The sequence below is a fragment of the Sarcophilus harrisii genome, chromosome 3 (genome assembly GCF_902635505.1).
Source record: "Sarcophilus harrisii chromosome 3, mSarHar1.11, whole genome shotgun sequence".
Classification (NCBI taxonomy): domain Eukaryota; kingdom Metazoa; phylum Chordata; class Mammalia; order Dasyuromorphia; family Dasyuridae; genus Sarcophilus; species Sarcophilus harrisii.
Window position 1 is genome coordinate 293,583,031 of NC_045428.1, and position 18,240 is coordinate 293,601,270.

The window sequence follows — 18,240 nt, forward strand, 5'->3', positions numbered from 1 at the left end:
CAGTAAATATTGAATTCTTTGTGTATATATATGCATACACACACACACACACAGAGAGAGTGTGTGTATGTGTGTGTGTGTGAGTCTTTCATTCTGGATTAATCCTCATTCAAATCTGAAGTAACTGGTCAAGTTAAAGAAAAGGGGAAGTGCTTAAGAATCAGTTTTTAGACTATCACAAACATTTCCTTAACTGTTGGTACTTTTTATAAACCCCAAATCTTGAGCAATGACCAAGTGAACATTTTATTGGAGGAGCTAAAATCAATTGTGTCATTCATGCTATTAAGAAAAAGAAGTTGCAGCTAGAAAGTTTGCTGATTTTCCATGAAGAAATATGAAAGACGTCAGTTGGAATAGGTTTTAATATGCTTTCAAAGGCAATGAAAAACATTTCATGAGATTCTTTGCCACCTCATATTGAAGTACTACTCAAAATGTTCACTGCTTAAAAAACAAACAAACAAAAAAAAAAACCCACCATGAGGATAATTCTAGTTTATAATCAAGCATTTGTTATAGAGATAAAAGAGGTAAATAAATTCCAAAAATACTCCATTAAGACACTCCAAACAAAAATCCACAAAAACTTTGATTCTCAGTAACTGAAATGCTAAAGGTGGGCAAAGAGAGGAATAGCAAAAAATTATATACAGCTTAGGAAAAAGGAAAGCAAAGGTTTGAAAATTATGAATTTCAGCAAAATAAGCAACAAATAACATTGTACAAAATAAAAAAAACTGACACTAACTCAAGACAGAAATGCTAGGCTACTAATGTAAAATACTGATGTAGAACATACATACATCCTCTGCTAATTTGTTAAAATCAAGATTAGACAATATTAAACTAGAATGGAAAAAAAAAGATATGGTATATAATTGAAGCATTTTATAAATTGCTAGTGGAGAAAAATGGAAAATGGATAAAAGGAGATATACACCGACAAGGACTAGTACTATTTCCTAAAATGTGGGTGTTCTTTTCCCAAAACACAGCCAGGTGATAAAAGTTCAAATCTTTTATTATTTTCTCAATATAGCCCAAATAGCTCAGAGCCCTTCCTCCCAGAGTGCTCTGTCTCCGACCCCAATCGATGTTCCCCAGAAAACTCTCAAGTAAACTCTCTCAAGAAACTCTATGTATATGTGTATATATATATATATATATATATATATATATATATATATATATATATATATATATATATATGTGTATGTGGGTGTGTATATGATCTCCCAAAGGTTAACTCCGCCTTCTGGAGGGAGAGGGATTCTGGGTTATCTCCCAGAGTGATCTCTGACCCTAAGGGAGGTGAAGGTAGTATCTCATACTAAGCCTTCAATCTCCCAAACGTGTGAACTCCATTGAGTACTTCAATACTTATGAACTCTAAAGGAAACAAGCATTGTTTCCATCAGTTGTACTTAGTACCTGTTTCAGGTTCTGGCCCAAAATAACTCCTTCTAAGATCAAATCAATCATATTGAACCATGCCAAATTAGATAATTATTGTCTCTATCGACTCTAATGGCTTAACACTTTGTAAAGATAACAACAATAAAAAGTATCTAGAAACTTTCTGATAGCATAACACTTGATCCTTGCCAAGCATAAAGATCTGAAATCCAATGATACCACTGGCTTAGGATTTAAGCCTATTTTAGAATCTCATAGGAATTAATAACTGAATAATATCATCTTAAAATACTAATTGAAAAAACAAATTTGTAGGAAGTCTGTTTAGAGATCAGTAAGAGGATAGGAAAGAATAAAAGTGGCAGGAAAACAGACAAAAATGTCAATAACTTCCTTCTACTATCACATATGAATTTTTAAGGTCATATTTCCTGAAATGCTATCAATTAAACCAATAAATAAAGCACTAAGTTAAATGCTGGGGATACAAAGAAAAAAAGAAGGCAACTAGTCCCTACTCTTAAGGAATTCACATTCTAATGAGGAAAACACAGATGGAAGTTGTCAAGCAGCAAGTTCGACAGAAAGACTACAACAGTGGCAAAGCAGATGGTAATCTCTTCTTTGATGTCATTTCAACTAATAAAATAACATCAGTTGAACCATTAAATAGGGCTAAGGACTTTGGTGACAAAAACTGTCCTGAGTCTTTGATAACTCTGGCTGGAGCACCAACAAGAACAGCAGTTGCCAGGTTGCAGCTCCCCAGAGGTTGTTTCCCAAGATGATGGCTGAGCTAGAAGAACTGGTATTCCCAAGTCTCTTGGGGGTTTAGGTCTTTTGCTGTGTCCATCAGATTTCCAGAGGAGCAAGCAGTCAAGGTGGTTGTGGTGGCCTGAATTGCCTAAAATCTGCTGCCTCCAGTCTCTCTCAAGATATTCTAAAGCTTCATTGAGGCTGGCTTGCCTGTCTCATAAATGACAGTTGGTGAGGATGGCTGGTCCCTTCCCCTTAGGAGCTGACTCCCCGGGAGAATAACTGTGAAGGTTGGGTTGGAAGCAGGAGCAGTGATATGAATGTGCTGTCACTCCCAAAGCTCTTGTGCCTATTTACAAGGACAAATGGCATTCAAGAAAACCATTCAGGAAGAATGGTTGTCTTCAACCTTATATACAGAGAACTCTGCTAGAGAAGACAACTGGAAGGACAACGAAAGATCAATTTTCAGCATACCTAACTGAATGACATGTTTGGGAGGAAAATGATAATGTCCATCAAAACAGAAAAATAACAACTACCAATCAATAAAATGCACCTTTTCTGATTTTTATAAAATATTGGAGACTCTTAAATGAGTTCTATAATTACTCAAGACAAAAGTAATATACAAAGCTAGGAAGCCACAGGGGTAGTATTCTTGCCTATACATAGGAAGAACTAAATTCACCATATAAATAACCTGTTCAGGAAGTACAAAGAACATACCTATACTCCACAGTGGGGCAAGAATTATTTCTGCATGGAATTACCTACCACTTACCCCATTTTCTGATAAGGTATTTTCTTATTTCTTTTACATATTGCCTCCAACTCTCAAAGCTATTTATTTCTTCAATTTAAGAGATACAACAAGCCTTTTCACAAAGAACCATATGTTCGTAATGTCATATATATGGAAGTGTATAATACTCCTTGATCTTTTAAATTCTAGAATATGCTTAAGTATTTAAAGTGTTTACATAGGAGAAAGGAATCGGCTTTTAAAGTGTGTGGTTTATGCTTAAATTAAGAATATAATTCATTTGCTAACAATTACTTTTAGTAGGTTCTTCAATTTGCTCTATTCTTAACTAGCACTCGCACATTTGGGTTTTTTCCTGATGAAAGATTTCTACATACAATACTGTGTAGTGTCCAACCATATTATATCAGGAACCAAGAGAATGGTTCTAATTAGGCTCCATAATTAAGTTACTCTGTGACCTACTACATGGTACAACTTCTCTTTATTTCACTTTCCTTAGTATAATGGTCAGTCTCCTTTTAACTCAACATTCTATGGCATAAGAAAAACTGAGTTATAATAAAAGAGTAGCAGCAAAGAGAGCAGCCATAGTGATTTGGTTCTGAAACCCTAAGAATGTAAAAGTAGCATGCAGATTACAGAGGATCTGTTTTGTTTTTAGAAAACTTGGCTGTATTTATGGCAATTCCTGTCCTGAAGAGCAGTCTTATTATATCAAAGGTCAATCTTAGAAAAACATTATATATATATAGAATGTTGATTAATGAAATTATCAAAAACCAGAAACACAATTTACAGTTACAAGACTGTAAAATCTAACAACTTTGAAAGCACTCAGATGAATGCAATGTTCAACCATAAGACCGAAAAACTCATGGGATGAAAGCTATGCACTCTATATATCTCAGTGTTGGTACATGAATCAAAATGCAATTGTACATAAAATAGTATACAAATATCACTTGTTATCAATATTATTATTACTTAAGTAAACGAAGTGCCAGAAGTTAAGTAACTGGCCTAAGGTCACACAAAAGTCAGAAACAGAGTAAATATCCTAATAGCAGTGTACAGACTAGACTGAAAAGAGGTATGGAGAAGGGATGGGAATCAAGGTGATTAATTCTAAGTTGAGAAGTTGGAAAGTCCAATAGACAAGCAGTATCAAACCCAAATAGAACAGGGGGCCACTAAACTTCACACAAGGATCTCTGTGTGCTGCATATTGACAGGAAATTATACATTTATTTATTTCCCTTTCTTAATCACACTAACACATTAAAATCAGATTAACATCCATTTCACTTGGGAGTATTGTGGCCAGAATGCTCTTCCCGGCTACACATTTATCACTTCTGCAGCAGATCCAGAAAATAAGATCCGAATGCAGGGAGAGGCATAAAATATAGGGATTCAAGTTATCAGCAAAGATAAATATTGTTTTAGTGCCTACTGTGGTCTATTAGTTTTGAAGCCAAATATTGGGATATCTATCCACTATACCAGGGCTCATTTAGGAGTAAAGAATACTAGATGAGAGGTTGGGGGAAGGCTTAAAATTAATGCAAGTATCAAATGAAGAGTTTTAAATCAAATCCTTAATTTCTAAAGAGAAAAAGTAATTAAAATAGAAATGACTAAAGGTAAGGTTAGCCAAAATTCAACGATCTTCAGATATAAGGTGATGAGAACCTAGAAAAAAGCGCAATAGCACTTGCAATTCCTAGGAAAACTGAACAATTTTTGAAATTATAAAGGAAAAGCTGCCAGAAAAAAATTTGAAAATATATCAAAGGATGTCCATAATGAAAGAAAATAAGGGACAAATGTCTGCTCACACTTCCCAAAATGTCAGGGATTGTGACACAAAGGTAACTTGGTCAAAGTTGAAAGATAAATATAAGAAGATTCTGTTTTTTATGTTTCACAGTAACAATTCCAAGATAAACTTGGAAGCAAAATTTGGGCTCATTAAGCAAAAAAAGAAAAGCTATACAACATGCTGGATAGCCAGATAGTTTTAAATTTAAGCCTTGCTTTGGACAAATACTGGTAGCCAGATTGTAGGCAAGTCACTTAACATCTGTTTCACACAATCTCCCTAAAACTAAATTAGCAGAACTGTCAATCTGCATTACAGGAGTTTCCTAAACCAATAAAATCCCAGTCTGATTTAAAATAAAAACAAAAAACAAACTACATTGGTGTTGTTAACCACCTCCCCCAAAAAGATCCACTGAGCAGTATAATTGGAAAACAAATTAGTATTATCCATGTGTATTTTATTTTCATTTATTTTGGTTTGCATTTTTGTAATGGCCCAAGACCATGAGTTTGACACCTCTGCGTTACATAACTTACTATATAGTAATCATGTAACCCTGGAAATCTATTATATAATTCAGAAATTAGAACTTTCTTAGTGTTATAGATTATTTATGGAAAAGGATCTACAAAGATCTTAAAAGTTCTTAACTCAGGGTTACAGATGAGTATTGTACTTCACAATATCATTACTTCTCAGTAAATGGTGAACCTCATTACTCTTCATGGCAAATATTGATATATAAAATACCAATAAGTTAACATTACTACTTGGTAAATGGTGAATCAGATTGTTCTTCACAGTAAACATAGATGTATAAGTATCAAGTCCAAACAAAGTTCTTTATAAAGAAGAATGCTTTGTTATAGCTTGCATATATAATACTATAGACACTTAAGTTTGATGTAATCCACCTAAATAATCTGAAATGATAGACTAAAATGACTTATGAAAGCAATACAATTTTATTTTAATTCAAATTCAATTACAATTATGCAAACTAAGTTAGATTTATTTTAAAAAAGTAACAAGTAATTTTATCATTAGTTTTGTTTTTTTTACACTGGTAATATTAAGCAGAAATAACTTTTCTTTCTTTCTTTCTTTTTTTTTTTTTTTTTTGGCAGAGGCAATTGGGGTTAAACGAGTGGCCCAGGGTCACACAGCTAGGAAGTGGTGTCTGAGGTTATATTTGAACTCAGGTCCTCTTTTGACTTCAGGGCCAGTGCTCTAACCACTGTAGCATCTAGCTGCCCCTCAGAAATAACTTTTATAAGAAATTTTAGTTCTAAACTGAACTTGATGGAAAATTTTTCAGTCCCCTAAGATTGTAACAACACTCAAAGAATGATTCTGAAACTTTAAAATCTCTTACACACAAGGCTTTTCTTCAATATATACTATAGTTGACTACATTTCTATCTGAAAAAAGCCAATCAACATAAACATAACTTTTTTTTTGTATTCAAAAAAATTTTAAGTTTTTATAGAAGAGGCTGAGATCCTTTCCTTATTAACAAGGTCAACATACTCTATTTATCTGAATAATATTTTCCCAACTTTGTCCTTCTCCCTTGTCTACTCACTGGCAGATGGAAAAATAAAGTATTTGTCCTGCCTGATCCGATTTCACATTCCCTCGCTGTATCTACTATTCTGATAAAGGATGATAATCTGCAAGTCACTCAAAGGAGTTAAAATCATATTTCCTCATTTGGAGCTTAAACATTGAATGTTCAAGTTTTAACAACAATAAATTCCCTGACCTGAATTTAATTTGTTTTATAAATTATTAGGTGCACGTATGATGTACACTGTGCTAGGCACTAAATATACAAAGATAAATAAGAAAGGCTAGCCTCAAGAAGCTTATAATCTAATAAAGACAAAAAATACACATAGTAAGTTAAAAATATAAGTACACAGGATGATTCAAATATCACAGTATGCCATCTAAGAAGGCACAGATCAGAAATGAGTAACAAAGTCACCTGGGTCCAACAAAATCTCTTCCTCCAGATTAGAATCTCTGATTTGGCATAGATTCTCTTTCTTAAACTGGTTCTAGACGCTATATATGGTCTAATAACTGAATGTGTGTATTGGGGGGGAGGGGAGGAGAGAAGGGGAAGGGAAGAGAAAATGTCACAAAATTACAATTATCAGTGTTTTATTTGTATACCTATTTAACATTTATACACTCAGGATCACATAAAAATTTCTCAAGCAAAAAAGGGGTCACAAGTGGAAAAAGTTTAATAAGTCCTGGACTAGATGACCAAAACTATTTCAGACTCAATTCCTTTAATAGGCCTAAGAAAGCAATTTTGAGTTTTCCTTCTCCATCTTCTTAACTGCCTTTCTTTCTTCCCCTCTTTCTCCCTTTCCCTTGGCTCCCATTTAACAACTCCAGGTCTAAATTCAGTTCACCACATGAGGTTAAATAGGCAACAACATAGCTAGCTAGGTTTGAAACCTACCCATGCTGTTCAAGGAAAAAAAAAGATCTGATCCCCAGCAGATCAAAACCAGATTTGAGACTAGTTCTAAAAAGATGTTATAGAAATAAACATGCATTACCAATAATGGCTTCAAATCTATCACTAGAGTATCTAGCATAAGAAAAACAAGTGATTAGTTGCTATTGTGCTTGATACTCTATTAATAGCCATTCTTCAATCACTAGAATAGTATTTAAACAAGAGCTTACTATATATAGCTTAGTGTAGTTATCTAGAGTTTAAAAAAAAAAGTGGTACAAAAATGTTTAGAGGAGCTCTTTGTAGTGTCAAGGAATTGGAAATCAAGGGGATACCCATCAATTGGGGAACAGCTGAATAAGTTGTGATATATGAATGCAATTGAAAACTATTGTGCAATAAGAAATGATGAGCAGGCAAATTTCAGAAAAGCCTGGAAAGACTTACATAAACTCCTGTAAGGTGAAGTAAACAAAAGAGAAGAATACTAGAAGAAACCAGTAACAGCAATATTTTGACAGACTTTGTTCTTTTCAACAATTCCAAAAGACTCATGATCAAAAACACTATTCAGGTCCAGAGAAAGAACTATAATGTCTGAAAGCAGATAGAAGCATACATACTATTTTCACTTCATTTTTCTTTCCTGTGGTTTTTCTCCTTTGTTCAGATTCTTCTTTCACAACAAGATTAATGTGGTAATCTTTAATATGATTGTACATGTTTAACCTATATCAGATTACTTGCCATCTTTGACAGAGGCGGGTACAAGGAAGACAAAAATGGAAATCAAAAATTTATGAAAGTAAATGTTGAAAACTATCTCTACATGTAATTGGAACAAATAAAAGATTATTAAGTGAGGAAAATAAATGATTTAACATAATTTATATTTTTGTCTATGTTAGTAGCTGTACAATTTTGTCTTTTTTATTTTTGCTACTTGCATTTATACCTTCAACTAAGGACCAATTTAATTTCAATTTGCTTAAATCCATCTTCACTGAGATTGAAGGGCAAATCGGTGGCCATCTGCTTTTTGGTTTTGGCCAATCCACATTTTTCATCATCAAGGAATCACTTTTATGTTTACCTAATGCATATTCCCTTGCTTAAAATTAATTTAAAGTCATTTTAACACTAACAAAAAATATGTAAGAGTTAGTGTGACACAATGGGGGGAAAAATGGCTTTGGAGTCAGAGGACTCAACTTCTGCCTCTGACTTAGCTGTGTAGTCTTGGGCAAGTCACTTCTGGGCTCCAGTATTGTTACTGGCAAAATGAGAAGGCTGGACCAGATCTAGACCTGGGAGATCTCTTCTAGCTCTAGTTTTATGATCCTATGACAAAATTCAAGAATAGCATACACTGTCCAGGAAATAAGCTGCTCCATAAAGTGGAATATGATATAATAGTAAGACTGTATCCAAAGCAAACCCAATAGACCTTGGACAGAAATTGCCATCTGCATCCAGAAAAAGAACTATGGAGATTGAATGTAAATCAACATACACTATCTTCAGTTTTGTTTTATTTTTCCTCCTCTCCCATAGTTCCCTTTTGCTCTGATTTTTCTCTCTCAACATGATTCATGTATTCATATAAGCAATGTATATTAAAAATTAATTAAAAAACAAAAACAGTAAGACTGTAACATTTGTGGGTACTAAAGTATTAAACAAGCTAGTGATGTTCATGTATTTTACTTATAATATTCACCTTATCTACTTTGAATTTGTTTCAGTCACTTAAACTATTTGATCTGATTTGATCAATTTCAGTAGTCATACACTGTACACTGTCTCCTAAGAGACATTAGACTATTCAATCTTCAGGCAGCAGAAATAACAAAATCACAGTGGCAACAGCATAAATTGTCAGACTCTTAAGTGCTCAGCACTTCCAATTTTTCTCATGAGCAAAATCTGGATGTATCATTTAACAAATAATCTCCCCGATTATGCCAAAGGAATAGAATTAATTGAAATACTCTCCCACCTTACTTATCCAAGCATTTGTTATTTCTCTCCCTCACATGTCCCCTCCATAAAAATCAAAATAAAAAGTCACTTGCCTTTCACTAGTCTCATCTATAAACGACCTGGATTTCTAAGGTCTTTTCCACTCCAACTCCTACAATCCAATCCTTAAATTTAGTAGAGATGAAGCATAGTTTCAGTACCTCATTGGATGCCCCTAAAATTAGGGTAAAAAAACTCAAGCAAATAAGTTTTCTTAGAGACATCCAAGAAATATGCTTCTTCATATTTACTTTGCGATAAAACAAAAAGAACTTTGTACCTTTGCTCCTCTACACTAACTATGGATATTTCAAAAATTAAAGCTGAATGAGACAAGAAAATTAGTTCTTTCTGCATATGAAAAGTGACAAACATGAACATATGATAAAGCAGTTTCTTAGTTTTTGCTAACAATGTAAATTTTCTTTATTTGTCCAGTTTTCATTAGCCTATGTGAAAATTATAATCATATTCTTTTGAAATCTAACACGTAAATCTCTGCTTTAACTTGTTTTTAACAATTTTTCCCATAAAGAAGTTTTAGATTTCATACCATACTATTCTTAGATTTCAATGAAATGCAATAAGGGATAGAAGAAAAATTAATATTCTACTCTAACTTTTCCCACCATACCCCCTCTACCCAACTCTCAAAACTAAAATTTCCTGAGAATGATCCAGTTCTATATAGTAAAATAGATTTTCAGCCACACTAAGATAAGGAAAAGAAACTACAAGAGCTATATCTATTTATGAACACTAGAATGGACAAAAAATAAGTCATAAATATGTCCAAGAAAAAAATAAAGATAGCTAACCATACTAATGCACCTTAGTTAAATGAGTGCCAAATATTGAACTATTTATTATTCTCTCCAGTCTTTCCTGTTCATCTTTTTCTCAAATATCTATTTCGGAATATTTCCTAAAAGGGGAGAGGGAGAGAAAGAGGAAGACCTCTTTGACAAAACAAACATTTTCTTGAACTTCAACTGCAGGTTTTAGGCATATGGAGATCACATTTATGTCACTTCATATTTAGGAATTGTGGTCTGCACTGAATTAAATCATATATTTCAAAAAGTTTTTCTAGGATTTATTGAAAGTTATTGAAAAAGCAACATGAAGGTGGGGACACATGTATGCTGACCTGCATTCTGTATATTTTGTTTGGGGTGGTATTAGAAGGTGGCAACTATGTTTCAAAAAGTTTACCATTAAATCTGAGATTTTTTATTACAATTCACCAATATCAAGTTAACTCTCAATCTAGTCTTTCTCCCCTTAGCAAAAGTTTTATAAATGTTTTTGTAAAATAGACACAAACACAAGAACATGATGTCTAAGTGATAGAAAGGGGATACTCATTTAATTTTTCATGTTAAGAATCTGAAAATTCAGTCAAGCTTACTTTTCAAGAAGAAAGAGAAACACAGAACACAGTGAAGAGGACACAGAAGAATGCTGACTGGTTCTCAACTTTTCCACCAAGACCTACTTTAACATAACTCTTTTTGCTCTAGTAAAAAAGAAAGTATGTTCTGCTTGAAGAAGTCTCTGATGGCATTAAGGTTCTTTGATGAGGTGTGCTGAGGTGAAAATAACATTCTCCTTATTTTAGCCTCAAATAGCATAGGCAAAAGGGTTAGGCACAAAAATATGCAAACATGTGAATACTACAAAGAAACCCATTTCTTTTATTGTATCCAAAACAAAACATCTATTTAACAGCATATTTTAAAAATAAATAATACTGCTTCCCTAGTCATTAGGTAGGGCATAACATAAGGGGTTGGTTTGGATGAATTATACACACCCCTTTTCAATAAATGATATTATTTCAATTCCTTTTACTAGAATTATCACTGAAATTCCACAATTACTGAATCCCCAATATGCATATTGGCAGAAGCTATGCTATATAGATGTTATTTTACTCTTACTTCATAAATTAGTTAACACTAATAGCCAACTATGATCAGGTTTGAAAGTTCCAGAAGTGAAATACTAGCTTAGGAAAGAACTGACCTAAAGTGACTTAAGAGCTTTATGTATGAACTATTATTCTATATCAGGTTTGGGGCATTTATGTGGTGCAACGGATAGTTTTGGCCCTGGAGGACCTGAGTTCAAATCCACTCCCTAACTGATCCAACCCTGGGAAAGTCACTCAAACTTATTTGCCTCCATTTCCTTACCTGTAAAATGAGCTGGTGAAGGAAATGGCAAACCAACAGCTAGGTGACTCAGGGGATAGAGCACTGGGCCAAGAATCAGGAAGACTTGAGTTCAAATCAGGCTTCAAACACTCACCTTGGGCAAATCACTTAACTAACGAGCTTTTATCCAGTAGAGAAGAAAATGACAAACCACTCCAGTATGTTTGCCAAGAATACCCATATGGGGGCCATAAAGAGAAAGGATGGAAACAACGACAAAACAGATTTGCAGCACAGGTTGCATTCAGCATTTTTCCAGAACTAGGGTTGGGTGATAGGTTGCAAAGAAAGGGCACAGATGAAGTGGAAGAGAAAGGAAAGCATTAGAAAATGTATGCAGTATATGTTTATCAAGATTGAGCACAAATTTGACATGAAAAATCTAAGAATCTTGAAATACTTCTCCCATGTATTTATTTAATTGGAGACACTCTTATTAAAGACTGGATACTTCAGATATGTAAAGTCTTACTCTATGTAAAATTGTAGATATTATTCCTTTTAAGCAATTAAAAAAAATTTTTTTTGGCATTATTCCTAAGAAGTTCCTAAAAGAGCACATTTTGACACTGAATTTAGTGTCAAAGTACTTTGGTTCCCATCCCCACTGTCATTACTTGTTGGGCTCAAGTCACTTAAGGTCCATAGGGCCTTAGTTCAAGTGTTATCTCTTACAAGAGGCTTTTCCAGTTAGTACCCAATTACTACCTGAAAGCAGAAACTCTTTCATTTTTTTCTTTAATTCCCAATGCCTAGCACTGCAGGGTCATAACAAACATTTTTGAATTGAATGCCATCAATCAACAAGCATTTATTAAGTATCTACTATTCACCAGAAAGGTAGGTGATATTTGAGACCTGGACATACAGGTAATACTGAACCTAAAAGAGTTTATAAGAATGGAAAAGAGAACACAAACACATACACAAAAGCAGCACTGGCAGCTGGAAGAAATCCAGTAACCAAGGTGGACTAAATCAGGGCATCTTAAACTGGGATTCTACAAATAAATAGATCTATTTCAAAGGATCTGTGAACTTTGTTGGGTATAAAAAAAATCTTTATTTTTACTAACCTCTAAATTTAGGGTTTCCATCAATTATGTTTATGCAACAAACTTTATTCTGAAGGGGACCAAACTGCCAAAGAGGTCCATGACACACAAAAAATTTTAGAACATAAAGCAGGTGATTTTTCAGATTCCCCCTCTCCTGGTATAAATCTATGATCCTAAATGGAAAAACAAGAAAAATTTAAAGAGTGAAAGATTTGGAGTCAAGAGTTCATATCCTTTTTCTGAAAGACAACTTTTCTAGGTCTACCTGCTCATCTAAAAAATGAGAAAGTTGAACTAGAAAGCCAAGATCTGTTCCAGCTCTCAATCTATGATATTAATCAAAATAAGATTGATGATCATACATGGTTCCTTAGTCACTCAATGTAACGACTTAAAAGGAATTCAAGTGCCAAAGAATATACAAAGTTCACCACCTTTTCCACATTTTTCATGCTAATTAGTGGTTCCTAACTAAAAAAAATCTAAAAAACACCTTTTGGGATAAAAGACATTAATAGTCCCAATTTTACCTTCCAGTTCTACCGTTAAATTTTCATGGGCAACAATAAATATGCAGTTAAGCCAACTCAAAGACAAAGTTGCTAGATCAATCATAACAGTTAACAACTTTAAAGTCTGAAAAATGTTTTAAATCTATTTCACCTTATCTGACCTCTTGCTGAAGATACTGACAACAGCAGGAGGCAGGCGTAGATGGTGTAGAATACCCTAGGAAAAATTTCTGTCTGGACAAAAATTTTTTTTAACTTATAAAAAGTTGATTAGAAATCAATAAATTACCATCATAACCATAATTTTAGAATTAAAATTTTTAAAAAGAAAAAAGTGCAACAAAACTAAAGCTAAATCAAATGACCAAAACTTTTAATAATCCCACTTAAAGGTTGGTAACTCATTCCAACTATAAATTTTGACTAAGCTGCTTATATTACAAAAAAAGAAAGTTTAGTAACTGGTCTTAACCATAGATTGTGAACAATCTGCTTAATTACTATCCAAAAACCATAGGTGCACAACTTTAAACGGAAAAATGAGAACTTTCATTTTACTAAAGTCTATTTGAGGAGTTTATTTCCAAAGGACTTCACTCAACAATTTAAAATTTTAAATCTTTTCTAGATACAAGCATATTCTGGTTTATCTTGTTTTTTGAAATAACAGAGCAATCAGGATGCTTTAATCAGGATGAAGGAAAAAGAAGCAGTTTGTCCAAGTGCAATTACTGGAGCAATCGCAGGTCCGGACGCAAGAAACTCCCGAGTTCGAAGTTTGTTTCGTGCCCAGACAAAGCCGGTGTCCGGCCCGCGTCCAGTACGTGTCAGCTAAGTGGTCAGACCCAGCGAGAGGGAAGAGCTCCACCTACTGAAGCGCCCGCTCCACTTCCTCCAGCACTTGGCACTCCTCCTCCGGCTCCGGGCTCTCCTCCCCCCGCTCGCCTGACACCCGAATCTCCGGTCAAACCACGAGCTCCCCTTCCTGCCCAACTTCTTTACCGGGTGGGCCATTGCCCACAACTGCCTCTCGGCTCCCCGGAGTCTGGATACACACGGGGCGGCAACGCCGGCCGTTCCAGGGCCCCGCTTTGGTCACTCGTTCCCTCCTCCAGATGAACTCCCTCTGCTCCCGGGACGCCCCCTCAGCGCGTCCCCGAGGGCCTTATCCCAGGCCCAGGCCCTGCTCCCTGCCTCGGCCTCTAGTCTCCCTTCGCCCCGCGCCCGGGGTTTCTCTGGCCGCTGGGACCAGGCCTCCTTCCCCGCCATGGAGGCTGCCTCCCTCAGGCCGGAGGCAGAGCGAAGCATGTCTCGCACTCGCCACTTTCCTCTTCCTCCTGGCCGTCGTCCCACCCAAGGGTTGCCGGGTGCCCCTGCCTCACCCTTTCATCTTCCCCGCCTGCCGTGGCCGTCTTTACCGCCGATCCCGCCGCCGTCGCCGCCGCCGCGCCCCGAGCCCGGGAGCGACCCTACTCCACACACCGGCCTCCGCCTCCTCAGCCGTTGCCGCCACCGCCTCCGGGCTGGAGGCCGGGCACGATTCGCTAGGGACCACCGCGGCCTTAGAGGGCGTCTCAGGCCGCTGCCCTGGGGCTGGGGCTGCCGCCGCTCCTCCACATGTGCACACGGGGCCGCTCGCAGCGCTCCAGCCCGCCTGCCCGCCAGCCAGCCAAGACCCGCCGCCGCGCCGTCGTGACCTTTCACCCCGCCCCCTCCGCGCGCGCCGACGCGCACGCAGCTTCGCAGCTCCCTGCTCCTTTCGCTCGCTCGCTCTCGCACGCTCGCCTTCCTCTCCCCGCCCCTGCCTAGATCTCTTAGGAAACCGTCCACCTCCTGGACCGTACCATCTGTCATGCCACCTTCCTTTTACCCCCTCTCACGAATTTCATTGGATTGGCCCGCCGTGCCCAAAGCAGTAAAATCCGGATTTTTCTACCCTTCCCTCTACCGTTCCTTCTTTCAGCTCCTGAGACTGGATCCAGCCAGCCCACCCCTGCTTTTCTCGGGTTTTTGGATTATTCCGCCTGCTTCTAGGGTGACCTTCGAACTTTATAATACCGAATGACTTATTTGCCTCTGTTCTTCCATTATAAGGTTATAGATAACGCGAAATAATGACCTTTAAAAAAAGTTAATTAGAAACATTACATTCTGATACCTTGCCTACCCCCAACCCGAGCCTTTTCGGTCACGTGATCTGTGCACCCTCTAAGAACTAGGGTTATTAAAACCAGAATCAGCGGGATGGAATCCCCGTCTCCATTTCCGTTCATCGCAGAAAAACGTCATTTCCTTAGCAATACCCTTTAACCCCGTCCCCCATCGCGCTCAAATTGTATAAATGGAAAGCGGTTGTTTTCCTTTCCTCACAACGTGTATGTTTCTGAACGACTAAAAACAATAACAAGGGACCCATATACAAAGAGAATAACTTTCTAAAGACAATGCCAAATAAAAGAGAAATTCCCGAGATGCAATGCGCGGGGGGGGGGGGCGGATTGGTAGAAGGGGTGGGGCTTAGCGGAATCATTTGACTCGCGAGGCTCCGCCCCCTCTGCTGCTGCTCCTTGAGTCGCCTAGGTCCGCAGTGACAGAGCTGAAGGGCTTCTCTCCCCGGCCGCTCGCCCGCTTCTCGGCAGCTCGCGCCTCAGTAGGTGAGCACCAGACGGACGGACGGAGGGAGGGAGGGAGGGCGGACGGGTGTGCCGTACAGGGCCTCGGCGGCGTCGGCGGCACCGGAGGGAGATGCCGTTCCGCACCTGCTTAGGGCTTATCTCGTAGCTGCTCAGTGAGACCTCCCCGGGGCCGCCGCAGCCCCGTTCGGGCCGGTCACGGCGTCGGGCTCTCCCCAGGGGCGGAGGCGAGCGCGGCCGGCCGTTATGACTTCGTTGGGGACCCGCAGACCCCGCAGAGGGAGACTGGCCGGGACCCGGCCCTCCCGGGAGCTCCATTCCGGGCTGCAGCTCTGCGGCTGGGGCGGGGGTGGGGCGGGGGGAGGTCTCCTCGGCTTGGGGAGTCACCTGGCTCGGGGAGCGGCTGTCCTCGGCCTGCAGCCTGCATCCCAAAAGTATTTAGGTATTTTCAACTTCCCAAACTACAAGGAAAGGCTAAAAGTGGGGTCTTTTGAAATGCAAATCTTTTATTTCCCTGCCTTGAAAACAAGAGAATCATGTCACATTATATGTTTACGGACGTATGTATGTATACACATAACTACATATACGTACATATGCGACTACATGTGTGTATGTATATTTAAATAAACATTAAACTGCATCCTTAAATAGGAGATAGTGATGCGTCAGTCCAGATGGGATGGGGAGGAGTTGAAGAACATGGTATTGCAGCATCTTGGTCTGTAGGAGGCCCCATGAAGTGAGTTGCCATTGATTTATCTTGGATCATAAAAGAAAGACAATGTTAATTTGCTGGATCGAGGATTAGAATATAAACCAAATGTTTATTAAACAGTTCTCTATCTTAATTTTAGATTATATGCCTATGCTTCTTCCTATCTTGGACCTTTCTGGGGTGTTGGTCTGTTCTTAGATATTTTTTACTGGGTTGGTTTGTTGGGTTTTTTTTTTTAACCCTCCTCCCTGTATCCCCTCCCTATTTGATTTAGACCTTAGTAGCTGCTCTTAGCCACTAAGAAATAATGATAAAGGAATCAGGCTCATTTTTTTTTTTTTTTTTTTTTTTTGGTAATTTGTGGATAACCCCCGTCACCTTTCTTTTAAATTTCCTAGCTGTAAAATTCCAGATTACCTAGCTAGGTTGTCAGGAGTGGTATTTTATAAAGCTACAGAATTCAAAGCATTTTATTTACAAAACACAAGCCTCCGTCATTCCAGAACAGCTAGGCATTTTGTACTGCTGTAGGTACTTGCTGATACTTCAAATGGAATATGTGTTATTCCCCAAACAGCACTGCATTAGAGAGGGGTATATTTTAGTTTGGGGATAAACTATGTCCATTATGCAAAACAAACTTAAAACAATAACTTTAATTCTCCTCTCCCTTCCCTTCACAAGCTATGCTATGAAAATACTGATTTAATTTTCAAATTTAAGAAGATTCACTTTTCTTGCTATAACTATGATGATTGGATTAGTAAAGTCTATCAAATAAATGTAATTTAAGGACAGATGTTCAAGAAAACAAAAATTATATAAAATTTAGTTTGGGTAAATAATTGTATTAAATCCAAAAGAAGAAAAGACTTGCCATGTTGAATAATTGGGTTCCACAAGAAAGTTGAAAGGTCTGATTCAACTCCATTTTCCTCCTACTTCCCACAAGTTTTCATTCTTTGTATTCTCTGTGCTGACACATTGTTAGATTAGATCTATAATCTAGAAAGGACTCTTCCTTCACTACCAGGAGTAGACATTTCTCAGCCAGAAGTATGTTTCAGGCACCATGCTAAGCATTGAGGATACAAAAAAAGAAGCAAAAGACAGTCGCTATCCTCCAGAAACTCACAATGTAATGGAAGAGACGCCAAGCAAACAAATATATAGAAATAAGCTGTATACAAGATAAATAGGAAATAATTTGTGGAAGGTAAATACTAGAATTAAGAGAGTCTGGGAAATAAATACTTCCTATGGACGGTGGCATTTTAGTTGATTTAGTAGTGAAGGAAGTCAGGAGGCTGAAATGAGGGTGAGCACGAGCATACCAGGCATTTGAGGAAAGCTAGAGAAACTATTGGGGAACTGAGAGATGGAATGTTTTGAGGAACAGCTAAAAAACTATTCTTAATGGATCAGAGTTCATTCATGAGAAGTGGTTACAGTTTAAGACTAGAATGGTAGAGGGAGACTGGGTTTTGATGGGCTTAGAATGCCAAACATAGAATTTTTGTGTTTTAAACCTTGAAGTGAGTGGAGTCTGTTGATTAGGCAATGACATGGTCAACCTTTACTTGCCAAGATTTACTTGGAGAACAGATTGAATTGGGCAAAAACATGTGATAGCCAGATCCACCAGCAGGCCATTATTGCAGTTGTCAGGTCTGAGATGTCAGGAGATCAAGACCTGCATTAGATTGGTGGTAAAGTCAGAGAAGAGAAAGGAGGATAATAGATGTTGCAAAGGTGAAAACAACTGACTTTTGAGGAGTGACAAGAGAGAATGATGAGTCCAATATTTCACTTGGGTTATGAGCGGGGCT

At 37.5% G+C, this 18,240-nt stretch overlaps 2 protein-coding genes across 3 annotated transcripts in view; one reads left to right on the top strand and one right to left on the bottom strand.

Moving 5' to 3' along the window:
• The window catches only part of NAA50 (N-alpha-acetyltransferase 50, NatE catalytic subunit), a 29,517-nt gene extending 14,810 nt beyond the window's left edge, over positions 1–14,707 (bottom strand). Inside the window, exon 1 of one of the 2 annotated variants that reach the window (XM_012544521.2) lies at positions 14,443–14,707. In XM_012544521.2, the coding sequence (XP_012399975.1) occupies positions 14,443–14,450 (8 nt within the window). In that variant the 5' untranslated portion in view covers positions 14,451–14,707. The remainder of the gene's footprint in view (positions 1–14,442) is intronic. The other variant, XM_031959679.1, reaches the window with a different exon arrangement.
• An 885-nt stretch (positions 14,708–15,592) lies between these two features.
• Positions 15,593–18,240, top strand: part of ATP6V1A (ATPase H+ transporting V1 subunit A) — a 44,987-nt gene continuing 42,339 nt past the window's right edge. Inside the window, exon 1 of the mRNA XM_003763591.4 lies at positions 15,593–15,714. The gene's annotated coding sequence lies outside the window, so the exon portion shown is untranslated. The remainder of the gene's footprint in view (positions 15,715–18,240) is intronic.